General features: G+C 36.2%; 1 protein-coding gene across 1 annotated transcript; it reads left to right on the plus strand.

The window, feature by feature from the left end:
• The first annotated feature begins 6,440 nt into the window (after positions 1-6,440).
• Positions 6,441-18,422, plus strand: arr3b (arrestin 3b, retinal (X-arrestin)). The gene is made up of 17 exons (XM_077733090.1): positions 6,441-6,555; positions 6,644-6,670; positions 7,702-7,732; positions 9,298-9,358; positions 10,221-10,265; positions 10,336-10,529; positions 10,616-10,675; positions 10,980-11,056; positions 11,119-11,254; positions 11,324-11,408; positions 12,610-12,682; positions 13,574-13,711; positions 13,862-13,939; positions 14,806-14,829; positions 15,484-15,630; positions 15,728-15,757; positions 18,051-18,422. The coding sequence occupies exons 2-15, from the start codon at positions 6,663-6,665 to the stop codon at positions 15,542-15,544; spliced, it is 1,071 nt and encodes a 356-aa protein (XP_077589216.1). The 5' UTR covers positions 6,441-6,555; positions 6,644-6,662; the 3' UTR covers positions 15,545-15,630; positions 15,728-15,757; positions 18,051-18,422.
• Positions 18,423-18,797: the final 375 nt, after the last annotated feature.

Genomic DNA, 18,797 nt, shown 5'->3' on the forward strand with positions numbered 1-18,797 from the left:
ACTTGGCAAGACATGGTTCAAATGAATTTGTCAAGAGCCAGTACAAAGATAATCATTTTACCTGCTTTTTATTATAAAACAAATTATCAATAAGCTGCTATTCTAAAAATTATTTCATTCTTTGAGTTTTAGCTTTTGTGATGCATTACTGCCCCCCGCTGGACATATTTCTAAATGCTAAGTGCCTTGGACAGAAACTTTTACTTCTTAAATAATTTCTTATTTTAGGACATATATATTCTTTTTCTGGAGTAGGATTTTTACCATTTTCTACAATTTCTTCTATTCTGTATACCCTTGTTATTCCTAAATGACTGTTATCTGTAAAGGGCTGTATAAGGCCCGCGGGCCGAGGTTGAAAAACGTGTACACACGACAGGGGGCAGAGCGAGCGCATCGGCGCAACGTCCAGTCGGCTGGCTATCCGGTTGGCTAACTATCCTTTCGGCCAAATGCCCCCTCGGCGAACTGTCCTTAGGCCAAACGTCTTTGGGCGAATCGCCCGAGTACCGATAAAATGGTAAATGGTATATATATATATATATATATATATATATATATATATATATATATATATATATATATATATATATATATATATATATATATATATATATATATATATATATATATATATATATATATATATATATATATATATATATATATATATATATATATATATATCTATCTATATATATATATATATATATATATATATATATATATATATATATATATATATATATATATATATATATATATATATATATATATATATATATATATATATATATATATATATATATATATATATATATATATATATATATATCTATATCTATATCTATATCTATATATATATATATATATATATATATATATATATATATATATATATATATATATATATATATATATATATATATATATATATATATATATATATATATATATATATATATATATATATATATATATATATATATATATATATATATATATATATATATATATATATATATATATATATATATATATATATATATATATATATATATATATATATATATATATATATATATATATATCTATCTATCTATATATATATATATATATATATATATATATATATATATATATATATATATATATATATATATATATATATATATATATATATATATATATATATATATATATATATATATATATATATATATATATATATATATATATATATATATATATATATATTAATATATATATATATATAAAAGAGACAAAAATAAAAACTATATACTTAAAACGAGGCTATATACAAAAGTGATGACAGGCCGTGACCACAAGGTGTCAGTAAAATTCGATTCTAGTTGCTAAAGAAAACATGGTAGCATATAAAAATAAACTAAAAGAATGCATTGCATATTTCACACGAACCATCTTTTTTCTTTTTCTGGCTGGTAGACTGTTATGTAAACTGTTATGTTTCACACCCTAATTTGTTTTGCCTAGTTGAGGTCACACATAGTGTAATGGTAATGTCCCTTAATCCATTTATGGTTAATCTGGTGCTCTTTTCGGCTCACACCTAATATAGTTGCTTACTTTATTCTGAGCAACCGTGTCAATTCACTTTGCCTTAGTTATCACGCTCGCAGTTAGATTAAACCTGTCTTGTAACAATAGTAACAGATTCTCCTGTTAAAATAGAATCCTTGTTTTTTTTTCCCCCGTGAGTCAGTGTAAATGAGCTAACCTGGGAGAAGAAAAGTAAAAAAAAAATAAAACTAAATCAGAATTAAGTTTAGTGTAAGGTTAGATTAAAGTTATTCTTTTTAAGTGTGTCTGCATCGCAATCCAATCTCTGCTTGCTTTGGGGAAAAAAGAAGAGGTTTTTGGGAGCTTTAGTCCATGTCCTCTATGTCAGACTGGAGAGGCATTGGATAATCGGTGGAATCTTTGTGGGCCTTGTAGGTGCCACAGGAGGAGCTTCTCTCTGCAAGAAGTTTTTGGCGCACAAAGAACTTGGCAACTTCCATTTCTTTTGTTGTACAAATATGCTTTTCTACAAGGACGCTTGCTCCGATCATATGTCACCACTCTCTTGGAGCCTTATTGAACACCTCATGCAGATTTCTTTCGCTGTCCGCTGCCCCTTCTTCCCCACTCCCTGACGGGATCATTTCGACACGATCCTCACAAGTTTGGGGGTTGGCTTTCGAGTAGTATGTGGAAGTCATCTCATCATACCAGCGTCACAGCCTTATCGGTGGTTAATTTTTTTATTCCTGTCTTTCGAAAAGGCTATTGATGCTTTTTTCTGAATAGTTGCTTCTTATTCCTTGGTGTAACACTGTAGATTTAATATATTTCATACCTCATACAAGTATTGGTAGGATGTCCACCAGTGGCATCCAAACCTTTTGCTCCAAAATTTACTTTTCATGGAGTCAACTTCCTACAAGCTATCTTTTCTTCCAACTCCTGACAAAGTTCAGCAGTTACGTACGTTGATTTAGCTCAATAGATTCTGTTGTGAGATTTATCAACATGTTTGGGAGTGAGAGGTACCCAAGGTTGAAATCCATTTCCAATCAATGCACAAATTTACTGCAAATATTATGTCAAATTTAAAATAGCGTTCCCAAGGCAACCAACAGGCTGCCAAATCTTATTTTTGTGAAATCTACCAGTACTACCTTGGTGATGTACTGGTAGATTGCGATCTACGAATTGAGCATCCCTGTTCTACACTGTTTCCATAGTTTAAATATAAATAGGTCATATAGTTTATAGGCATTGTTTTGCAATATACCTCAGGGTTATTATGTTATTTTAGCCCTATTCTTTCACTGCCATTGACGGTTAAAGACATAAAATCTATATTTACTGTAAAGGCTGGCATTGAGTCATAGAGGTCCAATACAGTTTGATTAATTGATTGCTGCCAGCCAATCTTTTTCTGCTCAAACCTGACCGTCTGAAAATGACTTGCTCTGGACCGATTTCAGATCACAGGATTGGATGAGGGATATAGCTAGTTGATACATCTTTCTATTGGGATTTGAAATGAGTTTGTCACGACGTCCAGTACATCTGAAATGTTATTACTATTAAGTTGTTAAAAAATGCTTGGATAGGAAAAGCAAATAACAAACAATCATGATTACCAAATGGACAATTTGGTGTTTTTCTATAAATACTGATTAATTGGATTGTGGCAATTTGACAAAGCTAATGTTGACAATACAGCAAGAGAAGTTTTACTTGTATTACTCGCTATACGCCAGACCACAGATCAGCCTATCACTGCCACTCCCCATTCAAATTGGATTGGACATCTACCACCAGCAATTGTAGCCAAAAAGCTATCATTAAAGAACAATGCATTTTAAAAGCACAATCTGTTTTTTTACCTAAATCTTATCCCGATTTCCAAAAACATGATTTGTTCTGTGACATCTCTACTATTTAAGGTATGTTGTAAGTCACGTATGTTTAACATGTGACAATGAAATTGCTTGGAGGTGAGTGCAGGTTCTGTGAAATGAAAGTATTAGTATTATTATTAACATCCACATATATCTGCATCCGAATGTTAATTTTGCGGCCATTAATGAAAGCCAGTGATTTCATTGGGTTGACAATGGATGTCTTTTGCCTTTATACCTAATTGTGTTTACAATGTTGTCAGGCTCATGTAGGTTATCAGGGGTATTAACCCAGCCTTGGGGTCAGGGCCAACATTTAGGTCTTGTGATCCTCCAGGGATTCGGCATGAGTCCACCGACGGCTGAATCTGTGGGGTGGATCACTGCCGGATTTTCACACGTTTTCTGCCAAATCCATAGGATTGACGAATGAGATTCTGAGGAAGATTTGGACACCTCGATAGTGGCGATAATGAAAATGTTGGACAGCAACAAGGAGCGAATGTAACACTGATTGGCTGGATAATTTTGATTGTTGTGAATAGGCCGATTTAAAAGTGCTACGATATGTTGAGAATGTCAATAATGAAATTGACTGCAATCCATGTAAATGCATGAAATAAATTACCATTTTGTAGTTAGTATACTAATAATAACAGGAAAAATTTCATTTTTTTTGGGTAATTCTGGTTGTGACATCATGGCCAAAAATGTTGGCACCTGGTCCAAATGGAGCGGACGTATATCCCCGTCAATGGCAATGAAAAATAAGTCTTCACTGTCACTCCTCTGATTATAAATGGAATGTTTTCAATGTCGGACAATTAGTGAATTCTGTGCAGTGGTGGACCGTCACGTTCTGTAAAGCAATCTCTGCAGGCCTAAAAAATCACAGACTGATGTTAATTATGTTTTGTCCATGAATACTTTAATTATTAAATAATTCCTAATTGTCTGTCAGCTTCTTTTCATTGCTTTTCCCCTAGTTGCTCTGCTTCCAGATGTGTGTTTTCATATTTAAGCATCTAACTAATCACATTTCAGCCATTATTAAATGCCAGGGTAAGAAATCAACCTTAAGGCCTTTACAATCAGTTCTGCAGACTCTGCTGCATTAAACAAGCGTTGATGAAACTGTTGCTTTAACCAATCAGTTTTCGAGTTGGCGACACCAATGCCTTCTTGCAGGCGTAGGAATACATCATCACTTTCATCAACTATGATTAGCTAGTGATAGAGTGGACTAGCCAAAGCTACCAAACTGTAATTAGAGTGAGCTGCATAAGCAAATATATTGTTGTGTTGATTTAATAGTGTTTTTGTCCACCCGCAATGGCTGAAGGAGGAGAAGAAACAGATTTGCTTGCAGATTTACTTTCAAAGCCATTTTCAAGACAGACTTTTCCAGAAAAAAAGCTGGATATCATTAAGAAAGCAAATACATCCATTCAATGAACATAAAGCAGTGCGCAGAAAGTGATGTGACATGCCTGATCTCGGCCCCGTGCCCCTGCTCGTATGCAATACTTGAACAAAAAGTTCGTGACATGGTCACGCAGCCATCTGTTGACTTAATAACAACCAAATCCACCTAATACCGTATTAAACAGCACAGGTTTCAAGGTGGCAGCCTGTTGACCAGTTCCGGCCTGCCCCATCATTTTGTGTGGCTGGCAAAAATAAAGTGTGTTTCATTAATGCTAATATCCATCTTTTCTTCATTATTTAGTCATTCATTAATTTTCTGTACCTTTGGTTATGGGGTTGCCGAAGCCTATCCCAGCTAACCACGGGCCACAGGTGGGGGAAAATCTCTTTCAATTTGCAAAAAACTTAGAGTTTCATTTATTTTACTCTTTTTTTTAAATAAAAAAAAATTAATTAATTAAACTCAATATTTCTTGATCCCCACTTATTTTTGAAATGTAAATTAAAGGTACTATACATTTGTTGAAATGTAACCACTGGTTTATTAAATGAAAGCAAACAATTGATATATAAAAAGACAATATTTAACATTTTCTCCCTTTTTATGAAATTTGACAAAATAATTTAAAATAACAAATATTTCATATTTATTTTTAAATGTAAAAAAACTAAAATTAAATCAAATGCAACATGCCTATTTTTCCCCCATTTGTTTTTAAACCAGTTTAAACCTAAGTGAACAATTTTTATATTTTCAACGCCCCGGTGGGACGAGTGGTTAGCGCGTCAGCCTCACAGCTCTGGGGTCTTGGGTTAAGATCCAGGTCACGTCCACCTGTTTGGAGTTTGCATGTTCTCCCCAGGCCTGCATGGGTTTCCTCAGGGTACTCCAGTTTTCCCCCGCATTCCAAAAATATGTATGCTAGGCTGATTGGACACTCTGAATTGCCCCTTGGTATGGGTATCAGTGTGCATGGTTGTCCGTCTCCTTGTGCCCGCCTTTGGCCCTGAGACAGCTGGAAATCCTTCCAGCACCCCCACGATCCTAATGTAGATAGAGCGGTTAAGAAAATGAGTTAAGAGATGAGATTTTTCTACCTTTTTTTGCATAAAATGGGAAAACTTCTTTATGTCAAGTCAGAAAATAATTAAAGCTGTCGTCAAATGCAGACATTGGGTTAAAATGTTTTTTTGTAAATATTTAAAAAACGATATTGTAAATGAATGAACAAACTGAAAAATACACGACAAGAAATGCAATTCAGAGGGTCAAAAAGATGATTTCAACAAATATCTAAAAATTTTAATACCGATGATCAGAAAAGCCATTGATGCATTAATTGAAGTATGGCAGCCGTATAACAACACCCGAATTATATCTTAACTGTGACGTGGCCAGTGAAAAAAATTAGTTTGACACCCCTGTGAATGATGTAATTGGCTTCATGAAGACTTGTAGTTTTCACTGGGTGACACATAACTGCTTCCTTATTTACCTCTGTAAATAAGTACCCCGTGAGTACCAAAACTGCAGCATTGTAATCAATTAATCAGATTTAGTCTCAAACAACCCTCTTTGGGACAGGCCTTAAGCTGAAGAGAGGTCAGAGTTCAAACTATAAAGGCGAGGGAGCAGAGCACGCTCTCGACATCCTCGACAGACACACTCATTACACGGGGAGGACGGACAAGGGTGAGTGAGGTGCTTCTTGAAGCAGTAAAACATTTTCTTTGAATGCACCTCGGACTGATATTTGACTTTTTATTTTCCGTCTATGCAGATTTGTAATTTTTGCCATCATGTCAAAGTAAGTCTTTAAATAATGTTACTTTCCACACAACATGGAGGGTTGGGCTGATTGCATATTATTCATGCAAGTCGAATCTGAGCTATAAGATTGTATGGATTTTCTATTAACGGGTCCTGATCCATTATCTCAAAAATGTATTAAAATGGGAAAACAGCAGATCTGTCCAACATTTAAACCAAATAGGAGGGTTATTGACGATAAAAAATGCTAATTAATTATGCAGCAGAAAATAAGGTTGTGAAGAAATTCCATTTAAATATTTGGTTCTTTTCAACTAAGATCCTATGTGACTTCTATTGACTATTTTCTTGCCATTTAATGCATCCTTTGCTCTGAAAATGTGTTTGATGAGTGTTAGTATAAGTATAAAGTAGTATTTATATTTTTTTGCAACAAAGCTCAGGATTATCTTGATTTATAAAAGAACTAATACAATGTGATACATTTAGCTCACTTGATTACGATTTTCTTGACTTTTATTTTCTCCTTTTTTGACGGTTTGTTTCCTTGTGTTGATGTATTTTTTCCAATCCCATTACCGGATCTGGGATAACTTTAATTGATATTTCATCATTTTGCTGGGGTTTGAAATGGGTTTGTCACCGTTAGACATCCAATCTATTTGAAATGACCTTCAAAGGACTGGACGTCTATTGTTGTCAATGACTCGTTAAAAAAAATATTGGTAAGAAATGCATGCTACAAACAATCATGAGCATTGCACAGGTAATTTAGTGTTTTCTTATAAATAATGATTAATCGGATTGTGGCAATTTGATGAAGCTATTGTTGACAAAACAGCGAGAGAAGTTTTAATTAGATTATTCTCTATACGCAAGACAGCAGGGGATTAAGTGTTCGCTTGAGGTTTGACAACACATGCATGCAAGTTGATTTTACAAGGTTATGCTAAACTGGGAGCAGCAACCTTTTAGTTTAATAAATAGTAGACTTTAAATGGGGAGATAAGTGCAGAACAGATGTTGTTGTCTTGATGTGATTCTAATTTTAGTTTACTTTTCATCCAGAGTTTTCAAGAAGACCAGCGGCAATGGACATGTAAGTAGCTTTGAGGACAAGTTTAATGCAGGTGTCTCAACCCTGCAGGTGTTTAGGCCCACATTACAATGCTTTGCAGCAGTCTATTTGCAATTTATGCATCTACTTAAGCGGGAAATTAAAAGTATATACATTTTGAATTTTCTTTAAAATAAATAAATTACCATAACAATTAAAAACAATGAAAACTAAATTAATTATGAATAATAAATCTGGTGAGGGATGTTTAGTGCATCGAGTTCACAGTTATGGGTGCTGGGTTCGAATCCAGGTCCTGTGTGGAATATGCATGTTCTTTCCGGCCTGCATGGGTTTTCTCTGGAGACTCCGGTTTCCTCCTTCATTGCAAAACCATGCATGGTAGCAATGTTCCCTCTAATTTTTTGTTGGTCTGGGGAGAAATACAACCTCACTGAGCGCACTGAGTACCAGTGTGAGCGACATCAATGCTCGGTATGGGCACACCAGCATAAGCAGGTGCATGTCAATGTCCCCTCTAATTTTTCATGTATAACATGCTGGAAAACACGAAAAACATAAAAGTGGACAGAGCTCCTGCCACTGGATTCCGGGTAAACGGCGTCATCATGAAGAAAGGGGTAAAAAAAGTTTTTCTTTTAAATTGGGATTTAATTTACTGCGCCATATGGATTGCTGCTGCGCAGGGAAGACAAGAGTAGTGTGCAATTGCGCATGCGCGCATCTTAGAGGGAACATTGCACGGTAGGCTGGTTGGACACTCTAAATTGACCCTCGGTATGAGTGTGAGCGTGAATGGTTGTCCTTAAATTAAAAAGAACAGCAAGAAATATAAAAAAAAATATGTATAAAAATTGTATTCAATATAAAAAATATCATGAATAAAATTAATAAAATAATAAATGTAATTAAACAAACATACAAGTATTAGAATTTTGCAAATAGAAGACATGAGAGTGGCCCATAGGAAATAAAAACACATTTATTTTCTAAACATAAATTTTTTCAACTATATGAATTAAATTTTGACATTAGAAGCAATATGGCTGCCACAACATCTAAAATGTCTGGTAAGAAAGTTGTAATTTCTGTAATTAGAAAGCATCAGGTTTTTATTGAGATGGAATTATTTCTTTTTTCAAATTGAATAATTTGATATTTTGCATTTACAAAGACAGGCATATTAACTTCCTTATGATATTTACCCTAATAATGTGCTTTCGATTCATACAGTATCTCGGAAATACCACTATTTTTTAAGATTTTCCCTTCAAAGTAACTTATTTGTACTCCCTATTAAAACCATGAACATGGATGTGAAAATTGGGAATCACAGGGGCGCTTATACATGAAAAATTGTAACATTCAAAAATTTCATGCCAATTTTCAGGGTGCGGGCGGCTTATATGCGAGTAAATACGGTATATTTATTACACTTGGCAACTCTACTAGTGGATTTCCAATCTATTTAACTGAGGGGAAGACAGTGAATGAACGTTAGGTAATAAGGTAATGTCTAATTAGCCAATGTACTGAAAGAAGTCTTTGAAAAGAGGATGAACTTTTATGCATGCTATTTCCATCAGATTGCCTTGTACTTGGGAAAAAGAGACTTTGTGGACAACGTGGATTCAGTGGAAGTTGTTGGTGGGTGTTTAAGTTTCAGCCAGCCTAACTTGGCATCACACATGACAAGTCACTCTGCTCTTCTCGGTTTTCAACTGGATTTTCAATCTGGACCAATAAATAGCTTGGAGCGAGAGAGAATTTTTTTGAACACAAAAGGAGAGCTATGGTGACTCCTATTGACACCTGTGGCAGTTTTGGAAAGTCTTCAATTCAAATTTTGTGAATAGGAATTTATTTGGTTTCACTTTGGTGACGTAAGGTCTGTATCAAGGCAAAGCTTAATTTAGGGTAATGCTAGGAGAAAAAGATCAAAGTTTAATTATTATTTGTTATGTGAACGGGGAGTTGTTACTGTTACACCGACAATTTTCAGCAACGTTAATTTGAGTGTGAACATAAAACAACATTTGGCGGCTGGTCTGAAACCAGCAACTGAACCCCAAAAGAGATAAACTTAGGCCACATTTAAGCATTTCGTTTAAGTAATCAGAGGTAATGAAAGTGATACACATCCAATCCATTAAAAGTTGGCGGTAGTGAATGAACAAGTGTCCCTTCCACTTAGTCTTCCAGGGATAAACTCATTAAAAAGTCATCATTTTGTTTTAAAAATCAAATGTTTTTTGGTGCCACACTTCCACTCCAAATAGATTGTATGTCTACTATTGATAAACTCAATAAAATAATTGTAATTTAGTTTTAAAAGCCATCATTCATTTGCTAACATCGTCCAAATTCAAAGGGATTGGACATTGACTAGCGCCAGTCCTAAAAACAAGAATCACTTTGAAAATCCAGCGCAAACCACAGAAGACCACACTGACTATCATAGTTGAGCCCTCATTGTTTCATGTGCCACATTTTTTTTCTTTAATCACAGACGGAGTTGTGAAAGTAGACCCTTCTGGACTCGATGGCAGAAATGGTATTTGCTCATCACTGTTTAAAAGTATGCCATAACAAGAATTTTTGATTTTTTCCATTTAATTCCATAGTCTATATATACCTGGCGTGCGCCTTCCGCTACGGAAGCGACGATTTGGATGTGATCGGGCTGTCCTGCAGGAAAGATATCTGGATCAATCGTGTTCAGGTGTACCCACCCTTGGCGGGAAACGCAAACAAATCGCCGATGCAAGAATCGCTTCTGAAGAAAGTGGGAGAGCAGGGTTGTCCATTTTTCTTTCAGGTGATAACTTTTGCTGACAATTACAACTTTCACTGTTTCTTCATTGTACAAAAATGTCTGTGTTTTTCCCCCACCCCTGCTGTCAGATGCCGCCAAACCTCCCGTGCTCAGTTTCCTTACAGCCGGGGCCCAATGATTCCGGAAAGGTATTGCTAATATTGTCTCAAATATTAAGCTTTAATCCTTCATTGAGCAAGTGACTATTTTTGACCATTTCAAAAACATCCTCATAAAACTTTTGTGTCTAAATGTGATGGTTCGGCACATGTAAACCCTGGACCGGAACTTAGGCAGAGTCTGAGGGAGCGGACGCATTTCTTTACTCAAATTTTATAGAAAACACTTTGGGGGGTTTGCAAGTTTTCACCTATTCCTTTAGAAGTTAAATCATTAATCTTTAGTCATTTAAAGGCTGAAACTTCACTCCTTCCGACCTTCCTTCCTCTGCAGGCTTGTGGCGTGGACTTTGAGGTCAAAGCATACATTGCCAAAGAAGAAAACAGCGCGACTGAAGTTATTGATAAAAAGTATGTGAGGCACATTTCTTTGTTAAGACACAATGGGGATACTGAAAAATGTTCTTTTTTAGGGACACTTGTCGCCTGATGATTCGGAAAATCCAGTTCGCGCCAGACAAAAACAACACCGGACCCAAAGCCGAAATCACAAAACAGTTCATGATGTCGGACAAACCCGTTCACATGGAAGCTTCTCTCGACAAAGAGGTTGTTTGAGCATACCAACACTAGAATGAATTCATGATGTACTCTATTTGAATCGTGTCTCTTTTTCAGGTCTATTGCCATGGTGACCCCATCACCGTCAGTGTAAAAATCAACAATGAAACCACTAAAGTTGTGAAGAAAATACAAATCATAGGTGAGTATGGTGATTTTTCTGTTTGTGATTTAAGTATTTTTTCCTATTAAGTCTTTTAAACCACACATTTCCTCCACAAAACTTATTAACATTTTCTGATATTGTGAATTTCTTTGAAAAAAATAATAAAATAATTAAGTGCTGGCTACGGTCATGAAACTAAACACAGTGTGCAAAAAAGCCGTCCGTAACCTTTGGTAATGGCTGTCTGGCCAACAGCAAGTTGCCATTGAAACTTTTTTTTGGCACTTTTCTGCTTTATCTTACAAAAAAAGGACTATGGGTTGTGGCTTAAAGAAGTCCAATCTATCCATTTTTTTAAAGCAGGGATGTCCAAACTATTCCTTAAATGGCTGCAGTTGTCATTGGTTTTTGTTCTGGCTGATCAGCGCTGACGGTTAACCAATGAGATTTCTTCTAAATCAAGCAGGACCTGTGGGTAATCAGGTCACTTTGAAGGCACTAGATTGGAAAAAAAGTAGAATCATTGGATGAAATGAAAACGTGCACCCACTGCAGCCCTGGTGGACATGTTTTGATACCCATGTAGTAAAAAAGAATTGATAGTAATAAATTCTTGAGTTTTTGTTTTACCATATATTATTAAGATAAAACCACTGATCTTTTTTTTAAAAGACGTCCCTGATCTTGATTTCTTGATGTTTTCCATAAATAATACAATCATTTTGTTGAATTGTAAAACAGCTGTAATCAAGAATAACATTTAGCAAATTTTGCCAAAAAGAATGTGTATCAGTGGTTATTTTGTGGAAAATATAGAATACAGCAGTTTTTTGGAAAACCAGATCTATTTTATTTTGTTAAAATCTTGGAAGAAAAAACTGCAGTTTTTAAAAAGAGATTTTTTTTTGTGGTGGCCAATTATCTAGTTTGAAAAAGGAGGAAATGAATAAACAATTTTTGCAAGAATTTTTGGAGAATAATCTGGAATATTTAACAAAAAAATTGCCTCGGAGATTTAAAAAAAATCAACACATTTAAAAATATAATTATTCACTGCCTCCCAATTGATTGGATATTTACTGCCATAACGGCCAGCCAACAAGTTAACAAAAATAAAGAATCATTTCTACACAGGGGGTCCACCCTTCGTTGGACTCAGTGTTGAAGCAACATTTTCCCGTTAAACAGACTTAAAAATATCGTTGCATAACGCCTTTATTTTCTTTTTCCCTTTTAGTCGAGCAGCTGACAAGTGTGGTGCTGTATTCCTCTGACACTTACACCAAGACTGTTCTCAACGAGGAGTTCGGGTAAATCTTAGACGAGCAAGCCATAGAAGTTTTGACCGTGAAGTGGTCTCCTGTTGCAATAATACATTTTAATGGGCAATATATGGTGTCATTAATTATTTTCAATATGATATATTATTGTCACAGACGAAATATAAAACTGATTAGCTATTTTACAAATAAATTAAATTTCTAGTAAAAATATAGCCTAATAAACCTAACATGAGGTTCACTCGCCTGACTTCGGTACGGATAGATGTGAGCTCAATTCCCGCTGGTATGACTGTGAGTCTGGATAGTGGTTTATCTCTCTGTGTGCCCCACGGTTGACTGGCAACCAGTCTAGGATGTAGTCTGTCTTCGCCCAAAGTCAGCTGGGTAAGGCTCCAGCAACCCCTTCGATCCTTTCGAAGATGCACGAGATGGAAGATGAATGAATGAACGGTCTCATTTCATTTTCTGAACCGCTTTATCCTCACAAGGGTCGCAGGGGGTGCTGGAGGCCATTGCAGCTGACCTTGGGCCAGAGGCGGGGGAACACGGTGAATTGGTGGCCAGCCAATCGCAGGGCACAAGGAGACAAACAACCATTCACGCTCACATCTTGGGACAATTTAGAGTCTTATCAGCCTAACATGCATGACTTGGGAATGTGGGAGGAAACCGGGGTACCCAGAGAAAACCCACACACGACAACAAAAAAACAGAAGTGTGAGGTGACCACTTGGCCGACTGGTCTCATGCATATGTAATCAGGAGACGAATGTGTCCCGAGTACACACAGCACAAGCAGTGATGACTTGCAGCCGAGAAAATGACATATGTCATCTTTATTAACCCTTCAATTAATTGACTTTTTGCTTTTTGTACATCGCAACAGGCTTAGAACTTCCGCTTTCTTTTTCCACACAGGGAGACAGTCAATGCTAACTCAACATTAGACAAGTCCTTCCAAGTGATCCCACTTCTGGCTAACAACAAGGAAAAGCGAGGGCTGTCCGTGGACGGCCGGCTAAAAGACGAAGACACGCACCTGGCGTCCACTACCTTGTGAGCTGCAGCTTAGCTGAACCCAAGCCGTTTTTCTCATCCGCTTAGCGGGTGGCGTTAATCCGACGCTATCTTTTGTCATCCACTTAGCAGCTTTTGAGAGTCAAATCCTCAAGTTGTGAAAGGTCAACTATTTCTGTCTACCCGCAGGAGTCAAGATAATAAGGAGATGCAAGGAATTATTGTGTCCTACAAAGTCAAAGTCAACCTAATGGTGTCTGGAGGAGGGTAAGGTTTAACACCCTTGATGTCGGAAATTATATTTAACTTTGCCAAACTGTCCTTTTTCTCTAGTAGACATCCAATCCATTTGAAGTGGGAGGCCTGCAGCGAATAAATGAAATGTTCATATGCTTTAAGCCAGTGGTCTCAAACCGGTCCTCAAAGGGCCGCAGTGGGTGCAGGTTTTCATTCCAACTCAACAAGGATACCTTTTGCAAGTGCAATCAGTTAATTAGAGTCAGGTGATACTTATTTTAAAGACACCTGATTGGTTAAAATGTCGGCACTGGATCGGCTGGAACAAAAACCAGGACCCACTGCGGCCCTATGTGGAACCGGTTTGAGACCACTGCTTTAAGGCGTCCCAGTTCGAATGAATTGGGGCTCTTCCACAGTCAATGGCAGAACAATGACTTTCCAAATACAAGCTGTCTTTGAATTGATATAGGTTTATCCCTTTCATCCATTTTAAATAGTTTAGGATGTTGCATTGGGAACATTGGAATGGATGGGCATTTAGCTGTAAAATTCAAGTGTACCTGGAAAAATTTAAGTGGCAAAATCAATTCAAGAAAGTATGAATTTAGCAAAGAAAGGTACCACATTGTACATTAATTGTGGATTCTCTTGAAGAACCTTTTTAACTCTTTAATTTGGGATTGTTTTATTCCAATATTCAGCTTCCAATTGGATTTTATAGCTAGTTATTTTTTATGTATTAATGCGTTCCTCCAATGCTTTTTGATAAATATTTGTTAAATGTTAATTAAGGAATCAAAATTTAAATAGATGGATGTAAGGTTGTGTCATAATATGAAAACAAACATAAATAATAAGAAGAATAATATGATTTTATTGTTTCCCTTCTAAAGCCTGCTGGGTGGCCTGACATCGAGGTGAGCATATCTTTTCTTACTTTTACATTATGTAAAGTGTTTTTGCTTATTCAATTAAAATACAAATAAATTGCCATATCAAGACCTAGCACGAGATTTTGCATCATGTAAATTGGTTGTGTCCTAACTTTTCCCACCGAGGGCCGGTTTAAAAAAAAAAACTAAGGGTTTAAGGTCCAATTTGAAATCCTTCAACTTTCATTTGTTAAATCAACGTACAAAATCAGGGAAAATAGATAGGGTCCTTAAAATGTACTTTAAGTATTAACAGGCAAGACTACAGCCTAGACTGGTCGCCAGTCAGTTGTAGGGCACACAGACAGACAAATGACCATCTACACTCCCAATCATACTGCCGCCAGCAGAAATCAAGCCCAGCCTGCCCATATCCCAAGTCAGGCGAGTCAACCTCAACACCATAGGGCAGTTTTTGTTTCAAACATTTCTTTTAATATAAATACAACACACACATTTTTTTCCCGTCATCTCTTTTTGGAAAAAAACGCAGAAAAGAAAGTTGTAGTTGGAAAATGTTTTTTTTTTTTTAAATAAAGCACTTTAATTGCCATAAAAAGTCAAGGAGTGTACCTGCGAACGAATTAAGTACCCAATACCAAATCTATTTAGATACATATGTTGTGGTTTATTTTCCAGTGATGTCATAGTGGAACTGCCTTTGACGCTGATGGCCCCGCAGCCAGCCGGTAAATGCTGAATCTTTCCTAACATTTCCTCCCGCAAATGTGTAAATGCAACTCATTAATCTCATTTTTTCCCTCCGATGCGGCGTATGGCAGAAGTGTAAGTAAATCCCAAACACAAACATACCCACATGCTGTGATGCTTGCAATCTGTTGATACCTTTTTTTTGTCTGTTTGTGTATTTTATGAACTACAGCAAATTGGACTAAAGGTCTCTTTAGTTCAGGTGAGGTCATATATTGTGAGGCATTCCTGCAACACTCGTCCCGCTTTCTTGTTTCAAGAATTGAAATTGAAATTGTTGTTCATGAATTGGAATTGTTGTTCAAGATTTGAAATTGGGGTTCAAGAATTGAAATTGAAATTGATGTTTAAAAATTTAGATTGAAATTGTTGTTCAAGAATTGAAATTGGGGTTCAAGAATTGAAATTGAAATTGATGTTGAAAAATTTAAATTTAAATTGTTGTTTAAAATTTTAAATTGAAATTGTTGTATGAGAATTCAAATTAAAACTGTTGTTTAAAAATTTTAATTGAAATTGTTGTTCAATAATTGAATTTGAAATTGTTGTTCAAAAATTGAAATTGAAATTGTTGTTCAATAATTGAAATTGTCGTATAATTTCTCACCAAGTAATCAAAAGTTATATTGAAATATAAAATTACCAATGTTATGATAGATTGTTTTTTCACAATCCCACAGTAGAAGTTCAAATCTACTCCAAAACAATCAGTTAGAGCTTATGCAGATATCAGTATAACTGTTTGCTACAGCCCTGAATGCCTTGGGGCAATATGTAAGATTGGTGGCCAAAAGTGGTACTGTTACCGGGATGAAAATATTGAGGCACACAACATCCCCTCCGTTGCGGGTGGTCAATGGAGAATCAAGCCGTCCTATCATACCAATGTTGCATTTCAGTGAGCAACAAGGAAATGCAATTTCTGGAGAAATCAGGACAGGGGCTAATACTTTTTCATGGCACTGTTCCTTGTGCGATTGTACAAAAGGTACATTTAGTATGAGACGGAGACAACCCAAAGAAATGCAAAATGCAGTTCTTAAATGATGATTTTATTAACCATGGTAGAAAAATGTAAGAAAACTTGTCTGGCACTCTGTGAAAAAGTAATTCCCTCCCTTTGTTCAATCACAAAATAACTGACTCATCACAATTGTAGGAAAGCTGTAGTTCAATTTCACATGACACACCCACACCCGTTTACCACCAGTAAAATGTGTCAGACAAAGTGAAGTGGCTGGAAGATCAGAGCATCATGCCTCAATCCAAAGAAATTCAAGAAGAAATTAAAAAAAAAAGTGATATACATCTCCCAATCTCGTAAAACTTACAAAGCCATTTCCAAGGCCTTTGGCCTTTGTTCCAGCGAACAACTACCAGAGCCATTCTCCACAAATGGAGAGAACTGTGAACAGTGGCAAACCTTCCCTGGAGTGGTCGGCCAGCTAAAATTACTCCAAGAGCGAGCGCGACAACGACTCATCCAAGCGATCACAAAATAACCAGGAAAAACATCAAAAGAACTGCAACCCTTGCTGGCCTCAGTTAAGGTCATTGTTTATGGCTCTACTGCAAAAAAAAACAATGGCCAAACCTGGCATCCATGGAGTTCCAAGGAAAAAAAACCCTTTGTCCAAAAAGAATATAAATACTCGTCTTACGTTTGCGCAAAATCATCTTGATGATCCTCTATATTTTTGTAGGAACCTTCTGTGGATCAATGAGTCAAAACTTGAACCTATTGGAAGGTGTCCGGCCGTTTTTGTGTGAAAAAAAATGCACAGCATTCCATCAGCAGGTCCACCTCTGAATGGCTAAAAAAGCAAAAAAAGGTTTTGGAGTGGCCAAGCCAAAGTCCATGTTTAAATCCTATTGAAATGCTGTGCTATGGTCTGAAACCTGCTGTTTAATATTATGCACTAATATTGCAGAATTCAAACAATTCTCCATAAAAGAGTGGGCCAAAATTCCTCCGAAGAATTGTGAAAGACTCATCAAAAATCTTCTAAACGCTTGAGTTCAGTTTTTGCTGCCAAAGGTCGCAAAACCCGTTACAAGGTTCAGCAGGGCAATTACTTTTTCACAGAGGGTCAGACAAGTTTGTAAACTGCATTTTCTATTTCTTGATATTGTCTCTGTGTCATCCTAAAATTGGTTTGATGATCTGAAACAACCTTTGTGTGTGATATGCAAAAAACACAGAAATCAGGCACGTGGCAAATACTTTTTCACAGCACTGGAGATAGTACATATCGCTGTATTAGCTCTGAAATTTTAGTATAGGAAGCACCCTGGTAAAGGCGGGTGATCCATTGTAAACATGGAATAAAGCTAAAACTTTAACTATCTGACCATTGACTTGACTTCACCATTAAGGACAGTGTTAAAAGTATTTTGCACAAACTTCTTTAGTGTCTATTGTAATATTATGAAATTGTGAAGTGCAAACACTACAAATTTCTCCTCCACTTAACTTTCCCATGTTGTGATTGCAGAACGGACATTGTCATCGAAACCATGGTCGAATAAGATGTCAAGTCAGTCTGATAGCCAGCAGAATTTTGGAACGTAATGACAGTGATGGAAAAATGTCACTGTGCCCTCAGTTATGCATTCCTAGAGGAATTTTCACGAGAGCATCATTGAGTCTAACCTCTGTGTGACAGTTCAAGTTTTGGATAGGAAAAATATGAAAACAGGATAGAATGTGAATGTTTCTTTCAAATTGTTGTGACTTCTAAAGATGCTCTTTAGCGCTAATAGATACAGATGAGTGAATGTTCATAACAACACTGTAACGAAGGTTCTTCAGGATTTGTGTTTTTCTGGAAATTGTAGTAGGGATTAAAGGAAAGTTCCTAAATCTACTATTTTGCTCTCCATTTTTTGTTGACTGTCTAACATAAGTTATTAACCCTTGGGGGAAATCATTGGCAGGCATTGACGACCTCAAACTTCCAATCCATTTAGTCTTGGGAGAGGTGAATGAACTTTGCCCCTCCCAATCCAAATGGATTGGATGTCTAAGGATATCAAGACTTTTCCAGAAAAAAATGGACATCTTTAAGAAAGGATGGTCAACTCCGAAGCTAGCAGGCCTGTTACAGCCTGGAAAAGGGTTTGCCCGCCACTTTCAGTGCGCTAACTATGAGAGCTACCAATATTTAGAGCGAGCTGCACAAGCAAATATATTGTTGTGTTGATTTAAAGTCAATTTCAAGGCGGACTATGCCAGAAATACG

The sequence above is a fragment of the Stigmatopora nigra genome, chromosome 14, assembly GCF_051989575.1.
Source record: "Stigmatopora nigra isolate UIUO_SnigA chromosome 14, RoL_Snig_1.1, whole genome shotgun sequence".
Classification (NCBI taxonomy): domain Eukaryota; kingdom Metazoa; phylum Chordata; class Actinopteri; order Syngnathiformes; family Syngnathidae; genus Stigmatopora; species Stigmatopora nigra.

Excerpts from the sequence above, each read along its gene's own strand:
- arr3b (XM_077733090.1), top strand. Across the intron at positions 12,683-13,573 it reads GTTCTCAACGAGGAGTTCGG|GGAGACAGTCAATGCTAACT; the intron begins GTAAATCTTAGA and ends TTTTCCACACAG. Across the intron at positions 13,712-13,861 it reads CACCTGGCGTCCACTACCTT|GAGTCAAGATAATAAGGAGA; the intron begins GTGAGCTGCAGC and ends GTCTACCCGCAG.